We start from the raw sequence: 15,217 nt of genomic DNA, 5'->3' as shown, positions 1-15,217 counted from the left end.
TGTGTGTGCATGGGTGGTTGGGGAATGAGAATGGGTGGAAGTTTATGGCATTGTTAAACCCATTTTCTGCTTGACTGTCAGTCAGAAAACTGTCATGTTCTCACTTATACAACGGCCTCTCTACTGTTTTATTATCGTCCTCTCTCTTCCAGATGTGATGCAGCAGAGCCTGAGCAGACAGAAACAAACAAAAGGCTGCACTGCAGCACATCTCAACCCACAGCCCTGTACATCATGAAGGGCCTGAGCCTTTTATAAGATGTGTAGAACAAAACTGACAAACATCAGCCCTCCTCCTGCAATAAATGTAACGTTGACGTCTCCAGCACTGACACCTGGAGGACACTGAGTCAGTTGTCAGAGTGATAAACTGAGGAGGAGAACAGTGTGTCTGAATGAGGCCAACAGTCATCAGTCCCACTCAGAGTTACCTACACTGACACCTGGAGTCAAGCTGACCCCCTCACACTGTCTTCACTGTTTAAACCTTCAAGGTTTAAAAAGATATTCACATGAAGAAATGGCCTCGTTCTCATGTTTTCAGTGTAATGTTTGGACTCTTCCCACGTGTCCTGCTGAACATTTTTAGTGAAAGTCTTTAAATGCACATTAGTATTTAGTTATTACAGGGGTTATGTTTCAGCATATTCTTTCAGTGAATGAAATATGTTGCTAAAGGGTGTAAAATTTGTCTGCATGCAGACAAGAAAACAAAACTCTCACTCTGTAAGGTGAAGCATAAATTGTATTATTGATCTCATTTTTCATGATGATGAAATTAGAAAAGCTAAATCCAGGTTTTCAGGGATCCAGAAACCAAACTGAGTTCTGCCCAAAGTCCTGAGGTGACTCAGTCTGTAAAGAAACGTCAGACTTGCTGGACGTCAAAGAGCCAAAGCCTCCAGATGATCAGAGACCAGGATAATGTTTAAATCATGGAAGCAGAAGGGTGAAAGCCTGGTTTCTCACATTCCACGTAAACATCCTGTGGAAAATGTGATCAAACCTATGATACTCAGTCTAACCCTAACCTCAGACAATACTGATCTGATAAGCTGATCAAGTCTGAGATGAAACTTGAACAGTTTGTGAATCTTCTCAGAGAAGCTGTGCAAGGTTCCACTCAAGGTTCAGGACTTTCTTTAGACGTTGAGTTAGCAGATACTGCAAAACCACATTCAGCCCCAGGAGCAGGTTAAACACAGCTTAGAGCGCTTAGCTGGACTTTGGCTGCTGGCTGGGTCTCTTGTTGTTTGTTCTGGAAAAAGAAAGGGATGGATGGCTGGATATTTGGATGGATCGAGGGAATGAGAAAGAGAGAAGGAGAGTGGGAACAGAGGTTCTGTTGTTTGTTTTCCGTCCCACATCTACAGGCTGGTGTGCTCAGGCTTCTCTCACTTTCTCTTAATCTCTCTTCTGCTGCTTTCTTTCTTTTTTCTTGTCTTTCTTATTCTTTCTTGCTTTTGTTTAAGTCACACACTCTTCCTGCATGTCGCTCTCTGTCTCCCGCCAGCTGACTGAATTAGCCAATTAGAAACCAGCTATGAGCTCACCCGGTAGCCACGGGGACCGCTGAGAAAATAATATGAGCTCATCCTCTGAAGAGAGTGAGAGAAGCTGAGAGAGTGACCTGTAACCATAGAGGCACTTCACATCAGCTCTTCAGCCAGCCGGTCAGAGACAGACGGGCCCTCCTGTAAATCGGTACAGACATTACAGCTGATGCACACGTTGGTTCTGATACGTCAGCGTACTTTCATGCTAAAAACTGATTGGACAGTTCACCTTGACTGAATTAATTAAGCTGAATTTTCCAACGTCACTGTCCTACATCTAATAGGACAGGAAACATTAGGAGAAGTATGAAATTCAGCGGCCGTCCTCTGCCGGAGTCAGACTGGAAATGATCAGTCATATTGGTACATTTGTTTGGGTCCGTTTTCATTATTTGGTGTGTCGTCTAAATCAAATAGCTGCTGCTGAAACAGTCAGATACAGTCTGATTAGTAAATTATAGCAAGATCTTTGTCATATCAGTTTATTTCATGGGTGCTATGATACAAAGAAGAGCACTTCAACAGTACACATATTAAATTCACAGAAAAAAAATGCAAATATTTTTATCCAGCATTTTTTTTCCAAAGAACAAAGGAAAATCAAACTCAAAGAAAATTAATAATAATAGAATTAAATAATTATAAAATGTCCCATTTATTCACAGACAGGCTGCTGGTAACAACATGAAGCAAAATTCTCCATACACAAAGATAACACACACACACACACACACACACACACCTGTCTACCTAAACACACACATACTGTACCCAGACCATGATCTTGACGCCCTGCTGTGCTACCAGCTGTACTGAAATCACAGGGAAAATGAAAATCCCCCTCTGCTCATGAAATAGAAGAAGAAAAGGAAAAATGTAACGTCCCTCCTCACACCCTCCTCCCTCTTTCCTTCCTTCTTGTTGTCTCTTCGTGTTGAGTTCATCCACACGGATGCGTTTGGCCAGCGGGCAGCAAACTTCAAAGAGTGTGAAATTGAATGTCTAGACGCCACCCCCGTCCTCTCTCATAACACACACACACACACACACAGGGCCTCAATCCTACTGCCTCTGGACAATTTCTTTTCTTGCCCTTTTATACTCAACAACAACAAACACAGCACCGTGCCGTCTGTTTGTTAGAGAGCAGTTATTTATTTCTTTGATACAGGGACCAGAAAAACCCCAGTGTTTTCCTTTGATTTCAAACATTCACTGGGCTCCAGATTGATGTTTTACACTGGTCTCTTTGGTGTTGGTAACATTTTCATCAACAGTCTTCACTATAAACTTTTGTGTCACTCTTTAACAAAATGATCCATAACTGCCTTTTTCCAAAGCTCATACGTTTGCTGTTTCATCACAGCTGGACCCAACAGTTAAAGTTTCACTAATCAATAGTTTTTCATATTAGTGAGTCAAAGGTCTTCATGTAATGTAAAAGGGATCATTCAGCAGCTTTACAGAACCCTTTGGCCTCTTTGTCACATTCACTGATCCAGTGTCAGTGTTGCTTTCAGCTGCTCTGATAGACCCACTGAACCTACCTGCTCAGCATCGAGGCTGTAACATCTGAGAGCTCTGTCTTTCTCAGCCTGTTGTGCTGCTCTGCTTGTGGCCCCACGTGGCTCTAATATCAGTCAGAGGGAACCAGCAGCACCTCCCAGTATGCCTACAAATGAATGTCAGTTCTCATAGTTGTTAACATAAATGATAAATTCACCAACATGACAGAAAATCAATTCAGATTATACAGCAGGGGCATCAGGTAAGATCAGCTTTACTCCAGAGCTCAGCTTATCATGGTATCAGTGATTGCACTGAAATGAAGTGACCTCAGACTCAGGTAATCCAGGTGTCCAGTGCAGAGACCATGTCCTCTGGTTTGTGTGCACAGTGACGATACGGCAGGATGAGTGAACCACCTCCAGAAACAAAGACAGAAATCAGGTGCACATCAACCAGCTGGGTTCCAGTTGCTCTGAGAACATGTTAATGATTTTTAGTCCCATAAGTGAGTGAACTGCCTTGATTTAAATGAGAACTAAAATCAGTGCTTTTTGTCAAATTGATGATGATAATTACTGAAGTCCTCTGTGGCCGCCCGCTCTCGAGGGTGGACTGATGTTTGCCTCTCCTCCAACCTAGATACTTCTGATCTCCGTGTATCATCCCCCACCCCATATGTAATATTCAAGTCTGCCCACCCGTCCCTGAACCCTCACCCGTTATAAGCAGATCAGCTCTAGCAGGGAGGACGAGCTGTGAGTGGGGTTGTCTGTGAGCGCAGCGGGGGAGGAGAGGGGAGGAGGGTGAGGGCAAGGCAATGAAAGAGCTCTCGCATCCAGACAGATCACGTCACTCTCTCTCTTCGCCACTTTCCCTCCAGGGAGTCATCTCCCTCTTTAACTGTCGATCAAACTCCTCTTTGTCTCTCTCTCATTCTCCTCTCACCATCTAATCATTGCTCTTCTTCCTCTGTTCACTCTCATTTTCCTGCAGTGTGATTAATCCCATTACTGAAAGTTTTCATCTAATCCCTCAGATTTTTTTTTTTTATTCCTGCTCTGTTGCTTCAGTATTTCATCATCATTTTTATTCTCCCTCCATCTGTTTCTTCTTCTCTCTGCTGTTATTTTGATGAAAATCTGAAATTTTATTTGCGGAGTATAAGTTGGGTTTTGAAGTGTTGTAGATGTGAGAAAAGTTTGCTCAAGCAGCTGAAAGTGCAGCTGAAATGTTTCAAATCTCAGAGGCAAACAAAAAAGTTTGGAGCTGGAGAAGAGAACAGTCAAAAAAGGCTTTTAACTCTTTTCCCCAGGCATTGGACATGTGGCTTTGATTAATTACTGCACAATGTGATCAATCAGTCAGTGTCACCTGCTGAGCTCAGCCTTTGCTATGTGATGTAGAGCCTCAGCTCTCCGTCCTTTCATGTTAATGTTTTTAGAATAATGTGAAAACGGTGGGACAGAGTGAATGGCCTCTGGTAGTGGCCTGTGTCCTCGACCTGCTGAGCAGCAAACAGCAGACAGACTCAGTCAGAGAGCAGCTGGTGAACATGGTGGAGCATTTAGCAGCTAAAGAGACAGATATTATCCTCAGGAGCTGGTGGAGACCAAACACAGAGCTAAAAGAGAGGGAACACTGGACTGAGAGTCATCAGGTGGACTCAGAGACCACTCTAGATGAAGGATCATGTTGATCTGTAGCTGCTGGATGTGGAAACAAACTTTGTCATATTAAGTTAAAAGATGATGATGATAATGTGTCTTTGCTGTGTTCACAGTCAGTTCACAGTAGTTATTGTAGGTTTTCTGTTGAATTACAGTACAATGTAAATTCTCCTGATGTTAGTGAGGTAGTTTTCCTCTGCTGTAACACGCCGTGGGAGAGTCTGGAGACTCTGAGACAGTAAAGACCAAAGAGTTGTTGAGGCGTGGTGTTGCTTGAAAGGAGAAATATTATTAGCTGCATCCAGTGTTTTGGTTTTTTTTTTGTTTTCTTTTTTTCTAAAATCCATGTTTGGGTTGATGTTGTTGTGAATCCACTCAGCAGGACTTTAACAGCCTGTATTGTCTTTGTTAGCTCCAGCGCTGCAGGCAGCTGTACCGTAGACTGATGGGGCGGCAGACAGGATGGGGTTTGCAGCAGAAAGGTGCAAATTGAAGCAGTTTTCCGCCGAATGAAGACGAGATGACAAGTGGAGCGGTGGAGCCAGCACGTCTGGTTTCCTGATAATAAACTGAATCTGCAGGAGCGAAGGAAGGCAGACAGAGGGGTGAAGAGAGAGAGAGAGAGAGACAGAGAGAGAGAAACACAAAGGAACAGAAAATGACTTCATTTCTTTCCATATGTATAGATCACAGTGTCGGTGCCATACATTTGAACACACAGCCGTCTGATGCCTGCTGCAGCAGGCAGCGTCTGAGTGTGAGAGCTGAAATCTGGGTCACACACATCACACCGCGGCAGCTTCACCTCTTTTTCAAAACCACTTCTCACATTTTTATGGAGCTGCAGCGTGTGTCTGTGTTTGTTGTGTCTTCTCAAACGAGCTGCACAAGCGCATCACGTCTTAGCCTGTGAGCGTCGGTGGGAAGAGAGGGAGGTGAAATCCCACCTCTGTCACTCAGGAAGAATTCCCATCAGGCCACTGGAGCAAGTAAGCGTTAACACCAGGCCACAGCTCAGTGCTTTAGTAGCCCTGCAGGACAGACACCGCCTGCAGGCAGAGACACTCATCTAATCAAGTCGTCTTATTAGAGTCATTTAAATTTTTATTAAATCTATTTGAGATGTTATTTTACACCTGCTCACATCACAGTTTTCACACCCAGTGTGATTGTTACTCCATACTGTTCCTGTAAGATCTTCGAGGAAATTGCATTTCATCGTTTCCTCGACCTCTGGTGGTTAGAAAACTTGAGTGGCGTTCTCTTCTCAGAATCATTTTTAGGCCTGAACCTTTAAAACAGCATTTCACGAGAAAAAAGGCAAAGACTGGAGGAAGATCCCCTGAAATGTTTAAGAATTTTTAAAACTGCTTTCTACAGCAGTAATTACCTTACGAGCCCTCAGGAAACATTATCCCTCTCAGGTTGGGAACCACTGATCTTAGATATGTGATGTGGAGGAGACAGTCATCCACTGCCTTTAAAAACTGTTTGGGCACATAAAGTCTGGATTATTAACTGGATAAACCTGGACCTCCAGTGGCCCTGAAAGACCCACTATAAGGACCTTAGAAGGTCCTCCTTCGTAATGTGATCCCAAGCTCTGGTCTTTTAAGAGGGACCCTGTGTCCAAATGTAGTTTTAATACCTCCAATATTTCAGTGTTATTCTGTGTATTCCTCAATTCATCTGTTTGAAATTAAATTAGAGACATTAAAAATATCTTCATTGACCGGTTATTGTATATTAACAGACTTTTCATTACTGTGCATCCCTAAGGGACGATTCTCTGTCTCTCTTACACACACACACACATTCACACACACTCTGGATGCTGAATAAACAGTCCCAATGGGGATCAGTTCATCTCAGCATGTTGAAACAGACACCAGACTGCTCTTTGTTTTAATTGTTGAAGGGAAGCTTGTTTCAAATCCACCTGCCAATCACACACACACACACACACACACACACACACACACACACACACACACACACACACACACACACACACACACACACTCCTCATCCAACCAGCCGCTCCCTCTCCATATTATCAGCAGATAAAACCCTTCCAGTGAGGCGTTGCAGATTTCATTTGAATGTGTAAATTCCAATTAGGATTAGCTTATTTTTTCTGCCGACGCTGATAGCGGCGTTAGCATTTTGCTAGAGGAAGTGTTGGCCTACTGGAGCTCATGATAGACAAGCTGATGAGGCCAGATTAGCTCCTTTCAGCTCTGTGTGTGTGTGTGTGTGCGTGTGTGTGTGTGTGTGTGTGTGTGTGTGTGCGTGTGTGTGTGTGTGGGTGGGTGATGTTCTACGTATCTGAAACTAATTAGCAGGTTGTCTCTGCTGTGGAGGGGACGAGCAGAGACACGCTGCCCGGGTAATTGTACACTTCTGGATTTCCGTTTGATAGACCCCACAGCTGCATGTGAGATGTCCCGCAGTGTCACAGGAAGTGTGTGTTGAGTGATCTGATGAGTGGAAAGTGCAGCTGTAGAGAAACAATAGATGGACAGAGATGGATGTAAGAGGTGAAAGCTCCTTTAAATCATTTTCACCACACAGAGGGAGAAAAAGCACAACAACGACTACCACTGGTCTAAATACCAGGTCTGTATCAGCTTATCATGTCCTCATGGCTGAGTCCCGAGACGTCAGAAACACCTGCCAAATGAATGTCATTTGGAAGCTACTGTAGTGTTATTTTTGTCCCTGCACTACCGCCCAAGATTTGACATGAACCAGTGTTTTGTAAAACACAGCTCAGTTTTTTTTTTTTCATGATATCCACCTTTTGTGCTGTTTTTACTAAGACTGGCTGCAACTGCAGCTCTGGAGTATTAAAGTAAAACCTGATGATGACGTGGTGATGACATGAATACTGTAAGTGCTTAGATAGTTTGGTTCTGAGAGACCAAGACTGGAACCAAGGAGGTGGAGAGGAGATGAGTTGTTTCTCTAAAATTGAATTAAATATCCGACTTTTATTTCTCAGCCTTGGATCATCTTCTGTATACTCTAGGTTTTAGGGGCTTCATCTCTCCTCCCCCGACGAGCTCAACATTTTTCTTAAGTCCTGATTAAGGAGAGTCATCTGCCTCTTCCCCCGACATTATGTCACCTAAAGGGTTTAAAGTTAGTGTGTCACAGCTGCTCTCTTCTTCCACAGCTCCACTTATCTCAGCTAAGAGTCCCACTTCCACTTCACTCAGTCATATTAATGATCGAAAACACACACACACACACAGACACACACACACACACACACATAGACACACACACACACACTTAATGACTGGTCCTCTTCCTTCATCTACACATTCTTACTGAGTGAACACACACAATAATTGGCTGTTAGTGGCATTAGTGTAGGAAGAGTTATATCTGCTCATTTGGAAGATTAAAAGCCAAACCAAATGGATGTCATCCCCCCGGCAACACACACACACACAAACACACACACACACACATACGCACACACACACACACACACACACACACACACACACACACACACACACACACACACACACACCACTTTTACCCACTAATGAAGATTAGTTGTGTTAATGTGTTAGTGTGTGGCCCAGGTGAAATGCAATGCTCTTTGATAGTAAAGTGTGCTGTTCGGGGGCACAAACAGATTCCCCCTTGTGCACTCTCAACCAAAATACACACACATACTAAAAGAGCCACATATGCACACACACACACACACACACACACACTCACACACCCCTCTATTAGAGCCTTACTGTTCCCAGTGGGCCTCTCTCTGAGGCTCAGAGTCTCTCTCCTGGAGGCCGTCAAACAGCGGCAGAGCTTTCATTAGGACGCTTCTCGTGTCCTCAGAACGCCACCAGACAATTAGCTCATTGACTCAGAGCAGCTTCATGTTGCTGGTAAAGACTCATTTCACTCCAGCACCACATTTTCTTTGTGTGGTGCTCTCACGTGAATCTCCAGCACCACGGCTGTTGTCCATCACGCTGCTGTTGATGTACGGGACAGTATTTCTTTTTAGCAGAAATAATGTTTGACTCCACTAATTAATTACACTTGTACTGTGCAGTGTTTGTTTTTCATCAACACTGAACAGTTCCTGTGCAGGTGTTTCACATTAAAAGCCATACAGCAGTTTAAGCAACATAACCACTTCCTTTCCAGGAAAGTGTTTGTGTGTTAGTGCATTAACTGCAAAAAGTGCTGATAATTTCACTGACCCTGACTTAACACCGGTCAAAAGAATGACAAAGTTCAACCTAGTAGGAATGATTTGAGATATTTAGTGACTGAAAACAGTGGAGCAGCTCAGAGCAGCAGAGGGGTGTGTCTGATGAAAGTAATGCTGTAAACATGTACATTACACTGAATTTACCATGTGAGTTATTAGAAGCCATTTCTCTTACCCCTTGTTGTTGTTGTTTCTTTTTTTTTTTTTTTTAACACTGCCTTTAAATGTCAATTAAAGGCTTTTAGCCACCATCCTTTGTTTGTTCCAGTAGTTTAATAAGTAATTTGACTTCATGGTTCTGAACTTGAACTTTTGACATATTCACACATTAGAAGCATATTGACAAACACTCAGCTGTGTGTGTTTCACATATGATGCAGATGATGGTATTTAACTTTGTGATGGTAGATTCAATTATTCTGCTTTTTCAAACTAAAATTTAATTTTATGACCATATGAGTGTAGATGAATAAATCCCACAGGACGGTGCGTTAAGTCTGCATTAGATTTAATTTACTCAGATAACATCAAAGAAGCTGATTTATGTAATTAATCTGCATTATTTATTTATTTTTTATTTAATAAAACGGTGGTACCAATGGTAATTATGATTTACAGTGCTAACACAGTTTTATACACACACAGTTTAACCTTATTATCAACAGTCCAGATTAACCAGGATATTAAGTCATTGCTCCATTCTGTACCAGCCCACTGAGAGGTTAATACATCTTACTGTAATTAATGCAGATTCCTTTAACGAATCAGTCTCAAGTCCTTTTCTAAAAATATGCCTCTGTTGTGCTGCTGTATGTGGGGTTCTGTGTTAGTTTACATCCTTACAAAACGTCGCATTGTTCCACTGCTCCGCTGAGATTGTGTTTTTTTTCTGAATCTGAAGCCAAACAGGGTCAGTTTATCATCGGGAGCTGAGCATGTTTGATTACACAACTTTGCATTAGGACTTTGGGGCTTTGTGTGTCAGAGTGATTATTGCTGTTGTCATGTTTGAGAGACAGAAAGGTTGTACACTTCTTGATGATTTAAGCAGCAGACTGAGACGTTTGAGACTTGAGAAACTTTCCTTTAAAAACAAACCACTCACTTTGTTCTGCTCCACGTGGATCATGTGTTCATGTACTGGATAATTTACACAGTAAATATCAGTGTTTTTCATTAGTGTGTGTGTCTGTGTGCGGCTCTGCCCTGTGTTTTGTGTCGATGCACTGTGTGTGTGTGTGTCATTGTGGAGTCTCTTTGTTGTCACTGTTTTCTCATCAATATTCACAGTGTTGATAATGAATTCGGGCTGCCGGCTGCTGCTGCAGCTCTAATTGTCTCCGGTGGAGCTCGGCTTCCCTGCATCCTCCTGTTAATTGCATGTTTTTAGCTCAACTAAAACATGTTATTATGATCGGGCCCCTGGGTGGAACAGCTAAATACACCCACACACAAAGGCACACACACACACACACACACACACACACAAACATATAGATTAGTTAGACACAGGCATTTTGTAGACATTTACACACAAATACACACTCTGTTATACACACTCAGAAGAACATCTATCTCATGTCCGTCTCGAGTCCTGAAGGCCTGTTTCTTAGATAAATGCTGCTGAATGTGTTTGTGCCTGTTGGGGGTGCATGAGTGTGTCACATAAACAAGAAAAAGTGTGTTCAAACTGCTGTTGCAATCCCACTTCTACTGTCATTTCACAAGATACATTTAATTGATTGATTGATTAGCTCTGTTTCATGAATATACATCAGTGTGTTTGGTTCACAGGGTTGGACAATGCTCTGTGGAAGTTTTATGTAGGTCGTTAACATTAGGCCGTTATACTGTATACTCACTGTATAGTGTAGTTAATCAATGACTTAAGTTCAGAGCAGTAATCAGTGAGCAGGTCAGGGTGGGTGTGGTGTGTGTGGTGATGTCTGACTGTGTGTGGTTGGTTATTTGTCACCTCTTCCTGTCTGTTGTGGGTTTGTTAGAGAATCTGGACTCTTTCTTCCTGTCAATCATGCTGACAGTTGTGTGTCCGCTCAACCACATCTGTCCATCAGTTTGGACTCTTGTGTGTGTGCGTTTTTTTTTTGGGTGTGTGATGGTTTTTGTGTTGCTGTCTATCACAGCAGTGTGAGGTTACTGTGCACAGAGTCGGAGTGCCTGGCTCTGCAGCAGCGGGGTCACTCAGTGCAGCCGATCAGTGAAGAGATTTTCTTTCTGTTTATTTCATCATTTTTTAAGCAGAAATGTCCAAAATTCACCAGTTGAAATTTCTTACACGTGAATTATTGCTGGTAAATGAAAAATCTTTTGGGTTTTGGACACAAGACATTTGAAGACATCACTTTGGGTCTAATTTTTTTAATAGACCAAAGACTGACGATCATCTCTCTGCACTTTTGTCACAGTTAAACTTTCCCTGTCTGAAGTCTTATTCCTGCTCATTCTCTCTTCTAAACAGCAGATTAAAAACCTGGTTACATGTGTTCATGACCAAGAAATCGTCTTGAGGCTCATTGGCCTCTGGTCCTGGTTGGTCCAGCTTCTAATCTTTGCTGGGTTCAGGTTTTCATAGCTCTTCAGGAAGAACACACTCTTCCTCTGATATCACATCTTTACCTGTTTAGACTGAGCTTTTTCCTCTTAGCCTACATCTCTTTACCCCCACTCACCCTCTCCTCTCTCACTCCATCTCTCTAATTACATTAGCCTCCCTCTCTCCCTCCCCCCCTCCCTCCCTCTCTCAGCCATAAAGCATATTATCGATGCCTGTATTCCATCGGACAGATTGCTTCAGGCTTTGTGTTCTGCTGCTCTTATCCTTATCCGTCACTGGGGATAATTTCATCACAGTCCTCTTTGTGCCTGTTTGGTTTGTTTAACATGAGCAGGCTGCTGTGTGTATCTGTGTGTTTTTACATTGAGCATGAGCTTTTTCCCCCTCCTGGGTTATTTTTGTAGGGTGGCGTTGGGGTGAACATCCTCCCTCAGGGCTCAGATAGCAGCTGCAACACACACACACACACACACAAAACACACAGCATAATGCAATAAACTGTCAGATGAGGGTTTCAGACGAGCATCATTTCACATTACAGAGCCCTGTGTGGGCGGATAGATGATAAGAGCATGAAGTACTTAAACACACCAACACTCCTCTCCTCTTCCTCCATCTGTACTCTTTTCTCTTTGTCTGCTCTGCAGTCAGACAGGAGAGTCAGGAGGGGGGGCAGGAGGGAGAGAGGGGGGAGACAGGTCATGGGTGAAAAGTTAAGAGGTTAGTGAGAGTGAAGAACGGGGTGAGAAAAGGTTTAAAGAGCCTGCTGAGGTAACCTTTTTCTTTTTACTGTTTGCTTGTAGTTTTTATTTCAGTTTGTGATCAATATTATTTGGATTATTTTTATTTATTTTTATTATTATTCCAGATTTTATAATTATTTCTCCCGCACAAATGGTCTGTAACGATCTTCTCCAGACCAGTTTAAAAACCCATAAAAATACTTTAGAATAATTTGATTCTTATATGGATTTTCCACAAAAATATTCAGTGACCTTACACCTGCTTCTTCTCATTTATTGAAAAATCCAAACAATAAATATGCAAATATCTTCTCTCTGCAGCAGATGACTGTGAAAACAGGCTCTGCACATACATGACTCTGCACATACATGACTCTGCACATACATGACTCTACACAGCGAAGATCAAACATCACAGTCAAGTAACAAGATGGAGGGAAACTTTAAGACATGCAGCTGTTTTCACAGGTTGAGTACGACTCCACGGGACTTGTAAATTGACAAATATGTGTAAAACCACTGGTCAGTGCATCCAAAGCACAGTAATAACAGGCCCAGGTTTTGAAACATGTGTCCCTGCCTCTGTACCTAAACCTCACCTTGCCCTCCAGTGTCTGTCATTATCTCTGTTGTGTTTGTGTTTTGGTTGTGCTGAGAGGTTCGGCTCTGCTCCGGCGTGTTGTGTTGTTTTGAGTGGAATCAGATTTGGCATTTTTTAAAAGCAGATTAACAGGTGGATCAGAGGAAAACTTGTTCTACTCGAGGGAGGCGTCGAGACCTGCAGCGTAAACACACAGAGGGGAACTAAATAAAAGGCTGAGCCATTTCCTTTCTATCTGGGTCTGGGCAGGATCTGTTCACAGGTCTGATAGAATCACTAGGTCCAGTCTGACTGACGGGAAGACACACACACACACACACACACACCTAATTGGTAATTTTTTGGCTGTTTTGTTTTAGTGAGGCTTAAATGAAAACTAACAAAATTCTGACTGATCTCATCAGAGCACACACAGACACACACACTAAAAGCGCTGCAGACCTCTGCCCCACACCCACACACCCACTCGGTTTCAACTAAACTCCATTATGACCATTAGCTAATCTGAACAGAGAGATATGAAGAGATAGAGAGAGTTTATCTGACTCTGATGACACAGCCGTCCCACGCAGGAACACAGTGTATGACAGACAGAGTGTGATGGAGAGATAAAAACAGGTTTGGAAGCAGAGCTGAAAGGTGAACGTGTCGTGTGTCGAGAGTCGTATATATATTTTTTTAAACATCAGAGTAACAGACATTTGACTGTTGATGTTTTTCAGCCATTTTCTGGTTTCAGCTTCTCAAATGTGACAGTTTGTTGTTTTTCTGTCGTGTGACAGTAAATTGAAGAAGAAGAAGAATTGATTATGAAAATAATCCTTAGTTACTGGGTGTATGTGTGTGTTAATGATGGTTCAGTCTGAATGAAGTATTGCTGTAGTCTTCGCTCTGATGGACAGCGATGAAGGTGTTAACGAAGTACAACCAGCTGTTGACCTACTTTGGGAACCTGGCAACACACAGTTTCAGTATCCATGTACCTTACATACACACACACACACACACACACACTGATTAGTGCTTTGGGCCATATGCTTCTCCATGGTGTTGGCTGTGATGTTGGTGGTCTGTGTTCTCAGACAGATTCTCAGAGTTGTCAGGTCTCAGATTTGGAGCCTCTGTGTGTCTGAGTTCTGTTTCAGACTCATCAGCGTTCAGAGTACGAAGCTTCCTGTGACCTGAACTCCTCGTCCACACATTTCAGATTCAGCAGTATCAGACTGCTCATCAATCACTCTGCAGGCCAAGCAGCTGAGCGTTGTCATGATTGTGGCCACACTCATCTGCCCCCTGGTGGTCGCTTGTAGGAGGTGCAGCTCAGGTGCAGCAAAGAGACTCACCTTCCCGTACACAGTCATATGGTCGAGTCTTTGTTTAAATTCACAGAGAAGAAGTTCAAACAGGGTCTTTACACGTCTGTTACAGACTGAGTTAAAGGTCACCTGACTTCTTACAGTTTCACCTTTGAGTTCAGGATGTGGAACTGAGGCGAGTACGTAGCCGACTGTCACTCAGAGAGGAGGGAGAATCTGTGAGTGTGAGCTCCAAGAAATTCATTTCATTCTCTGCTGTCCTCAGTGGACATTTTGTTGTCAGTGATTGTTGGTGTAACTGTATTACTCACATTAAAGCCTGAACAGCAGTGTGTTCATGGAGCTGTGTGTGTGTGTTTGAGGCTCTTGAGAAGCACAGTAACAGACTTTGAACTCTTTATTATGCCACAGTGCCACCTGTTGGTCAAACAGCTGTATGACACAGGTGCTGCACTGTAAACTGGAGCAAAGTGACCCCATCATTTGATTGTTTTCATAAATCAGCTGGATACTGATGATTCAAATCATTAAAAAATGTTTTTTTTCCTCTTCTCTCTTTCAGAAGGAGCTGAGCCTTCCCAGGAGAGGCAGTTTGTAAGTACCCAGAATCCCTTCTGCTCCCTGTGTAATCACAGTCTGCCCTGTCTGCGCTGCTTTTCTTCAAGGGGTGTAGTCTGGAAAGGTTTGGAAACTTTTAAAGGTGCAATGCAATGAACCAAACAGAGAGACATGCATCATAAGGTGGAATGAAAGAGGAATAACATTCGTCAGCTGTGTGTGTGTGTGTGTGTGTGTGTGTGTGTGTGTGTTTAATCAAAGTCTGTTCTGAGTTTACTTGACTGGATGTCTGCTGTTGTTTGCCTAAAAATTCACTGACTAGTCCTTTAAATGTCACATGGGAAACAATATCGTCAGCGTTTGTTTGTTTGTCTCAGCTGTTAATTCATATCAGGTTATACAGAGAGCTTCCAGTAATGGGTTAAAGGTCAAAGTTTATAGGCCACTGA

The 15,217-nt window shown here is 42.8% G+C and overlaps 1 protein-coding gene across 2 annotated transcripts in view; it reads left to right on the top strand.

Moving 5' to 3' along the window:
- mast2 (microtubule associated serine/threonine kinase 2) overlaps positions 1-15,217 on the top strand; it is a 112,415-nt gene that overhangs the window by 39,351 nt on the left and 57,847 nt on the right. For both annotated transcript variants that reach the window (XM_041039620.1, XM_041039619.1), the window contains exon 3: positions 14,773-14,804. In XM_041039620.1, coding sequence (XP_040895554.1) covers positions 14,773-14,804 — 32 coding nt within the window. The remainder of the gene's footprint in view (positions 1-14,772; positions 14,805-15,217) is intronic.

The sequence above is a fragment of the Toxotes jaculatrix genome, chromosome 6 (genome assembly GCF_017976425.1).
Source record: "Toxotes jaculatrix isolate fToxJac2 chromosome 6, fToxJac2.pri, whole genome shotgun sequence".
Lineage (NCBI taxonomy): Eukaryota > Metazoa > Chordata > Actinopteri > Toxotidae > Toxotes > Toxotes jaculatrix.
This window is presented reverse-complemented; position numbering and strand designations above follow the sequence as displayed.